The sequence below is a fragment of the Caretta caretta genome, chromosome 3, assembly GCF_965140235.1.
Source record: "Caretta caretta isolate rCarCar2 chromosome 3, rCarCar1.hap1, whole genome shotgun sequence".
Lineage (NCBI taxonomy): Eukaryota > Metazoa > Chordata > Testudines > Cheloniidae > Caretta > Caretta caretta.
Genome location: NC_134208.1, coordinates 114,577,159 through 114,585,706, shown reverse-complemented (window position 1 = coordinate 114,585,706; position 8,548 = coordinate 114,577,159). Strand labels below are relative to the sequence as shown.

Sequence of the window (8,548 nt, the reverse complement as noted above, 5' to 3'; positions counted from 1 at the left end):
TTGCCTTGCTGACAAGCCATCAACCCTGACCTGGAGGGACCCACTTATGGGGATTAGTGGCCTATTCACTCCATGCCTTCTTTCTGAGTTTGACATTACCCATAAGGAAACTCATGATTGTTAATTATGGAGGCTCTACCAACACAATACGATTATGCTTACGATTTATTTATATTACCGTAGCATCTACGAGCACTAGTCATGGACCAGGACCCCATTGTGTTAGGCGCTGTACAAACATGGAATAAAAAGATGGTCCCTGCCCAAGGAGCTTACAATCTAAGTTCAAGACTGGAGACAACAGAGGGTTACAGATAGGCCCACAGGTGAGTATGAGGAAATGACGAGACAATTTTGCTGAGCATGATAAGCTGTAATCTGAGCACATCATCAATCTAATCATTGTAAAGTTTTTTTGTAGGCAGCACAGCAAAGAAGTGTTTTCAGGAATGGAGTCAGCTTTGCAGATGTTTACTGGGAGCATCTCCCAAGGAAGAGGGGCAGCCAGGAGAAAAGCATGAAGGTTTGTTTGAAAATTTAACAACTAGGTGATGGGCATCATAGGTTGATTGGAAACGGGAGTCGACATCTCAGCAATGAATGAGAAATGACAAATAGGGTGGGGATAGGCTGTGAAAGGCCTTGAAAGTGAAGACAAGCAGCTTACATTTGCTGTGATGTGGAAGGAGGAGCCAGCGGACGGATGCAAAGAGTGGGTGACATGGTCAAAAGATGGGCTAGGAAAATGATGTTAGCAGCAGCATTTTGTTGCTGGGACAAAACCGCATTTATCTAGGCCAGAGAGAAGAATGTTGCAGTAATCAAGATGTGAGATGGTGATGAGAGCTTGGATGAGAGTCCTATCTGTGTGGCGGATAGGAAAGGCCGTATCTTAGAAATATTATGCAAAAAGAATCTGCCAGATTTAGACGTAACCTGGATGTGAGGACCTAAAGAGAGGTCTGAGTTGAAAAAAACTTCCAAGTTACAGGTCTGAGTGACAGGCAGGATGGTGGGGCTGTTCACAGTGATTGAGAAAGGATGTGGAAGGAAGTCTTAAGGGGAAAGATTAAGAGCTCTGTTTTAGCCATGTTGAGCGGGAGCCATGTTCATATCCATGAAGACTTATAAGAGATACAGGCTGAGATTTTAATTTGGACAGAAGGAAACAGGTCTGGAATAACAAGATAGATGTGTGAGTCATCAGCACAGAAATGAGAGTTGAATTTGTGCTCATGGATTAAATTACCCAGTGAGAGGATGTAGAAGAAGAAGAGAAGAGGACCAAGGACAAAGCCCCATAGAAGCCAGTGGAATCACAGAAGCCATGGGAGGACAAGATTTCAGGAAGAAGAGTATGATCAACTTTGTTGAAGGCAGCTGACAAGTCAAAGAGGAGTACTGGTTCTTTACTTTGGCTAGGAAGAAGTCTTTAGAGACTTTGGTGATAGCAGTTTCAGTGGAGTGCAATAGATGGCCTGGAGACAGTCTAAAATGAAACTGGAGGAGAGGAACTCCAGACAGCCATTGCAGACAGTGAATTCAGTGAGCTTAGAGATGAAAGTGAGAAAGGAGATGGGGCAGTAAGTGGAGAGGCAAGTAGGGTCAAGGGCAGTGATGTAATCAAGCTGGAATGCTGTTGCGGTACTATGTTGTAGTTGAGCCAAAATGTGCATAATAAGCAAGCTAAAATCACAGAGATGGAGTGGCGTGGGAGGAAGCTGAGGGGGTTCTTGGGGAGAGAGGAGTCAGAGGGAGGAGATGGTGATGTGTCTATTTCTGGGATGGGGCAGGGAGTTGGGAGCTCCCAGTGATGCTGAGGGATGGGCGGTTACAAGGAGAGACTGGCCGAATTCACCCAGTCACAGCCCAGCTCAGCAAGCAAGAAGGACCAAGACATTCTACAGGCAGAGTCCTGTTCCTGGCTCTCAGCGTAAATGGAAAGTGATGAACCCAGTCTTGTTCTCACACATCAATCACCATGCACAAAGTGGCCCCAAAGTGGGGTAACAGTGTGGACACTGATCACATGACTTAAGCATTCCCAAGGAGCCAATCACCGTCTCCCAATATTAGATAAGGTTACATAGCCAACAATCACTCTTCAAATAGAACAGCCAATAAATCCCTAGAGCAAAACCCAACAGCCAATTAGTGTTAGCCATCCCCAACTCTGCAGCCAATCACGGTATTCACATCTGACAGCCAATTATTGCCCATACCCCAAACGTGAATCACATCCTGACTAGCCTGACCAAGCAGACCAATCACAGCAGCAGAGTACCATACTGGGATAAACGCCTCCCCCTAGATGGTCGGGGAGCCCTGTGATGGGCCTAGGCCAGCGGTTCTCAAACTATAGGGCGGGCCTCCCAAGGGAGGCGCAGGAATGTGTCAAGGGAGGAGCAAGCTGTGTGCCTTTTTTTTAAAAAAAAAAAAAAGAGCTCCATCATCCCTGGGAGTCTGGGGCTCATGCAGAAGGGCTGTGACACCTGGGAGACAGTGATAAAGGGGACAGCCGGAAACCCCGCTGCTTGGGCTCTCCCTCCCCGCCATCTCTCACTGGGAGGCAGCCCAGGCTTGGGCTCTCCTTCTCCCACACTCCCCCAGTCCCACATCAGGAGGCAACCTGGGCTCAGATTTTCCTTTCCCCACCCCATCTTCACCTGGAGGTGGTAGGGCTCCGGCAGCAGCAGCAGTGTAGAAGTAAGGGTGGCAATGGGGTGCTAAGTCTGCTGTGAAAAGTGATATGGACAAATATCACTTTTCATATTGCCTCCCTTATTTCTGTGTTGCTGCTGGCATGGCACTGCCCTCAGAGCCGGGCACCCAGCCAGCAGCCGCTGCTCTCCACTCTGCCTTCAGAGTTGGGTGGCAGTAAATGTATTTGTGGGGGGTGGGGGAGGGACATAAACAACTACAGACACAAAGAAGGGGGACAGATCAAATAAGTTTGAGAACCACCAGCCTAGGCAGATAGCAGCAACACCCCACCTCCTGGTGAGGCATGTTAAGCAGCGGGCAGGGAGCAGGCATTCCTGTACCTTCAGATTTAAGACTACACTTCTGGTCAAGGTTGGATATTTTTAGGATGGGAGAAACTGAAGCATGCTTGTATTGTAAGGGGAAAGAGCCAAAGGGAAACGAGAGGTTAAAGAGAAGTCTAAGGGACGGGGATGAGAGTGAGCATGAGGGAGCTCAAGAGATGGATTGGAATGGGATCCCTGGGACAAATAGAGTTAGAGGAGGAGAGCAGATGAGAAACTTTTGTGTCTGTGATGGGAGAACGATGAGAGAGTTGGGAGGGGGGAAGAGAAGGGAAGGCATGATGGGATGGGGAAAGTCATATCCTATTTTGTCAATTTTCTCATGGAAGAAATCAAAAAGATCTTATGCAGAGAGCAAAGTGGGGGCAGGAGTAGGGGAGGGTTTGAGATGTGAGTCAAAGGTGGCAAAATAGTGGCTGGAATTATGCATGTGGGTTTCAATTAAACTGGAGAGGTAGAACTGTTTAGTAAGGAAGATGGCAGAACTGCAGGAGAAGAGTATGAATTTGTAGTGGAGGAAGCCAGCCTGGTGACAGAATTTTTGTCAAAGACACTCCATAGCATGAGATGGAGGTGAGTAAGGGTTTGGTTTCTCCAGGCAGATCTTGCAATGGGAGATTGAGGCAAAAGAGTCAGTGGTGCTTTATCTACCATGGGAGTGCACCCACCTGAGATTAAATGTGACAAATTTAAGAGCACATGACATTAGAGGGAAGTTTAGAACAGGAAGTGAAGTAGAATCCCACGTCCAATAAAAAGGACTCCACATTTTTTTAGTCACTTAGATGAGGAAGGTACAGTTGGGGCTACATTTCCCCCATTTCTATAGCAACTTTCAGCAAAGGCTCTCAAAGCTCTTTTCTGATCTTCAGGCTCATATTACACAGAGAAAATACCATATTGTCTCTATATAAATCTCTGGTGCACCCACATCTTGAATACTGCGTGCAGATGTGGTCGCCCCATCTCAAAAAAGATATATTGGAATTGGAAAAGGTTCAGAAAAAGGCAACAAAAAAGTATTAGGGGTATGGAACGGCTGTCATATGAGGAAAGATTAATAAATCTGGGACTTTTCAGCTTGGAAAAGAGATGAATAAGGGGGGATATGATAGAAGTCTATAAAATCATGACTGGTGTGGAGAAAGTAAATAAGGAATTGTTATTTACTCCTTTTCATATCACAAGAACTAGGGGTCAACAAATGATATTAATAGGCAGTAGGTTTAAAACAAAAAAAGGAAGTATTTTTTCACAAAACACACAGTCAACCTGTGGACTCCTTGCCAGAGGATGTTGTGAAGGCCAAGACTATAACAGGATTCCAAAAAGGACTAGATAAGTTCATGAAGGATAGGTCCATCAATGGCTATTAGCCAGGATGGGCAGGGATGGTGTCTCTAGCCTCTGGTTGCCAGAAGCTGGGAATGGGCAACAAGGAATGGATCACTTGATGATTATCTGTTCTGTTCATTCCCTCTGGGGCACCCGGCATTGGCCACTGTTGGAAGACAGGATACTGGGCTAGATGGACCTTTGGTTTGACCCAGTATGGCCATTCTTATGTATTGTGCTTTTCCTGCCTAGCTCTCTAAGCGCATCACAAAGCAAGTATCTTTATCCCTGTTTGACAGATGGAGAAAACAAGGCACAGAGGGATGAAGTGACTGGTCTGTGGCCACAGAGGACCAGAGCCCAGGCGGCTGGGACCCCAGGGTCGTGCTCTGCCTGCCTATACCACGCCTTGCTGTGACACAGAGGGAAAGGATCACACACAGCCGCCCCTGTGCCACTGGGAAAACCCCTGAGGCTCTCATAGGGGCCGGCTAAGGGCAATGCTGGAAACAGCGGGGCAGGAAGACTAGAGGCGGGGCAGAGGATCCGTAGTAGACAGGACGAGGAAAGGGGCGGGAGGGGCCCAGCTCGTGGGCGGAGCCAGAGGAGCGGCGGGTGGGCGGGGCCCCCGGAGCTGTCCAGGGACTCTGGTGCTGAGCCGGTTCCGGCGCTGCCCGCCGCTTGATTCTGCTGCGTCCGGCTCCTCCCCGCGCGGGCCCGGCCGGGCCATGCCGCCGCCTCCTGCCGCCGGGGAGCGCGCCCCAGCCCGCTAGGCCGCCGGCTGCCGCTCGGGCCCGGCCCCGCGCCTGCCCGCCGGACTGCAGCGGCGGGTGACTGCGGCAGGCGGGCCCGCTTCGCTTCGCCCCGCCATGGCCTGCTTGCTGCTGCGGCTGCCGCTGCTGCTGGCGGCGCTGTGCGGCCGGGCCCCGGGCGGGGAGGTGGCGGCGCCGCTGGCCGAGCTGCGCTCGCAGATCTCGGGCGTGGAGTCGCTGCTGGAGGAGTTCCGCCGCCAGCTGCAGCCGGACGAGGCAGGCGGGGGCCGCTGCCGGGGCGCCGCCTTCTCCGCCCGGCCCGACGCCATCATCCGCACCAAGGACTCGCTGGCGGCGGGCGCCACCTTCCTGCGGGCGCCGGCCGCCGTGGCGGGCTGGAGGCAGTGCCTGCAGGCCTGCTGCGCCGAGCCGCGCTGCTCGCTGGCCGTGGTGCAGCGGGCCGGGCCCCAGGGCGAGCCGGGGGCGCTGAGCTGCTACCTCTTCAACTGCACCTACCGCGGCCGCGCCGTCTGCCGCTTCGCTCCGCACCGCGGCTACAGCAGCTACAGCCTGGAGCCCGCCAACCGCACGCACCTGCCCGCCCTCGGCCCGCGCGGGAGCCAGCTCCCCGCCCTCACCCCGGCAGCAGGTAAGGGAGGAGGCTGCGCTGGCGCCAGAGCCCCGGGGGCATCGCTGCTTTACATTGGGCCCGCCCCCCAGCAAGGGGGCCTGGTGTGTGTGTGTGACACTGCGCTGGGGCCCCTCAGCGAGCGGGAGGACTTGGGGAATTGGCTGGACAAGCACCTGGCAGGGTTGGCTCGGTCCTGGGGACGAGATGGGCTCTTGAGCTCCCTGCATTTCCTCCATTACAGCAGCTCTCAGCCCGCCCCCGCTCCCCCCCGTTGTGCTAGACCTGCAACGAGACAATGGCTCTGTCCCAAAGAGTTTACATTGGCAGCTCACCTGAGCCGGCTGTTCTCAGGGACAACAAGGCCAGAGCCTTTCCGGAGAATTGCTGATGTCTGATAAGCAGAGGGTTGGGCAATCTGTTAAGGGGATGAGTGCGGTATAAAAGCTCCCAGGGCAGCTTTTTAAATAGCACAATTTTGTCACTGTTTAAAAGAGTTTTAAATAAACAGGGGGCTCGTTTTATATATAATGTGGTTAATACACCAACAAACAGATTGCAAAGAGCTGTAGGATAGTTGCTGGTTGTGGTACTAATTGCACCCCTCTTTTTCTGAGAATTTTACAGGAGATGTTGGCTGTGCATCTACAGATAAGGCAGCTAATCATAACAGTTTTATCCCATATGTAGAACAATCTGATTGAGGGGTCAGTCCTTCAAGGTTCGAGGTGCTAAGCATCTCACCTCTTATTTAAATCACTCAGTAAGCTTGGGCACAGGTGCCCCAATTCAGCAAGGTACTTGAGCATGTGGCTTCCTTCAAGTCTTGGTTAGTTTCACTGACCCAGCCTTGTTAATGAGATCACACTTAGTTCCATGGCTCTTGTTACTTCTCCCATATCATAAATAGATACCAAGGTAGGGGAAGAGAGTTTATGGGAGAAAAGATCCTTATTATATATAAACTCTGGGTAAAATCCTGCACTTACTTATTCACATGACTAAAATTACTCAGATGAATAGTTCTGCTGAAGTCAGTGGGACAACTCCTGAGTAGCTTTACTCATGTGTGTAGGTGTTTGCATGATGTGGCTCATTCTGCAGTAATTATGAGTATGAGGAAAATAAACTTTGTAGCTTTGCTTCAATATGAAGCTTAGTACCCAATATTCAAGATGGCAGTTCAGTGAAGAGCTAACAAATTGAGTTAAAACATTCGTGAGCTCAGCATTCATTGCAAGGATAAAAGAGATTATCATATTTATATAGGGTCTCATGTGGAATTGAGAGTTCTTAGCACATTTGAAAATTCAGCCCCATAATGGTAGAATCTAGCAAAGTAGAGTTTAAGGATTTGTACAGTGGCTGAGCAAGATAGACTTCACGCAAAAACAAAACTGTTAGAAAAGAATTCTGCAAAGCAAACCCAGGGAGGAAGATGACAGGGAACCAAATGCTATTTTCTTCTGTTAGAGTTTTGCCTGCTTAAGAATTTCAGTATCAGATCTTATAAGAGGAAAAAAAGAGAAAGAGGCTCCACAGACAGCCTAGAGATATATAAGCAGAACTGATGGTACTGTTAATCTTGAATCAACCAGATAAAGAGAAGCAGCTTCCAAAGCAACTCAGTGCAAGTAATCCAAAGAAATGAGATCTAGAAGAAAACATATCAGAGGATCCAGCATTCAAGACTGTTCTCTTCAGGATTCCTGACATCTGAAGCAAAGCTCTTGGACTCACTGCTTCACCTCCTACAAATGTGACCTGTTATTAGAAAATAATATCTTAAAGGACAATCTATTAAGCTTAGTTACGGTTTCAGTACCTTTTCATGGAGTACAAATATTTCCTATACATCCTCAAGGAATTCATTATGTCTACCCAAGTAAACACTTAGTGTATGTGCATTATTGAGTAGCATGACATTTCAGTAACATGAAAACACTTAGTAATAGGTGTGAATGAAGACCACTCAGAAACACTCATCTAAGGCTATGTCTACAGTATGGACTTTACAGTGGCACAGCTGTATCGCTGCAGCTGCGCCACTGTAAGGTCTCCTGTGTAGCCTCTCTATGCCGGTGGGAGAGAGCTCTCATGCTGGTATAATTAAGCCACCCCCGAAGAGTGGAGGTAGCTATGTCAGCGGGAGACGCTCTCCCACCGACATAGCTTTGTCCACACCGGCTCTTTTGTTGGTGAAACTTGTGTTGGTCGGGGTGTGGTTTTTTTCCCACACCCCTGACCAACAAAAGTTTTGCCGACAAACATGCTATTGTAGACAAAGCCTAATACTATTTGCCCAATAGGACAGCCACTTGGGTTGGAGACTTTGGACCTGATTTTCCCCTCTGTTGCACCAGTGTTATGCCACTACAACTTGATTGAAGCCAATGAATATTGAATAGTGAATATTAGTTCAAAACTATAATGTAGTTTCATCATGTAACTAATTTGTTTAAAATTGTTTTTCTGTTAAAAATCTGTCTAAAATCTTTCTTAAAAGGTAACTTTCATGCTTAATGCAATATTAATAGCAATATGAAAACTTAGGTAAGTTGACCTCCAATTTATGCTCTTCCCCAGTTATGTTTTTATATGTTCTTCACCTCAGGATGTCTAATTAAGAAGGGCGTGATCTTTAACTCATTGAAGTAAAAATTTGTACCAGTAGTGTCAGGCCTGCCCTTGCTCCCATAGACATAATTTGCAAAACTTCTGTTGGAATCAGTGGGAACAAAATTAGGCCTATAATACCTGATCTAGACTACACTTCCCTCACAACC

At 48.7% G+C, this 8,548-nt stretch overlaps 1 protein-coding gene across 3 annotated transcripts in view; it reads left to right on the top strand.

Annotated features, from left to right (window-relative positions):
• The first annotated feature begins 5,236 nt into the window (after positions 1 to 5,236).
• LRP11 (LDL receptor related protein 11) overlaps positions 5,237 to 8,548 on the top strand; it is a 36,098-nt gene continuing 32,786 nt past the window's right edge. For all 3 annotated transcript variants that reach the window (XM_048844265.2, XM_048844264.2, XM_048844263.2), the window contains exon 1: positions 5,237 to 5,783. In XM_048844265.2, the coding sequence (XP_048700222.2) occupies positions 5,252 to 5,783 (532 nt within the window). In that variant the 5' untranslated portion in view covers positions 5,237 to 5,251. The remainder of the gene's footprint in view (positions 5,784 to 8,548) is intronic.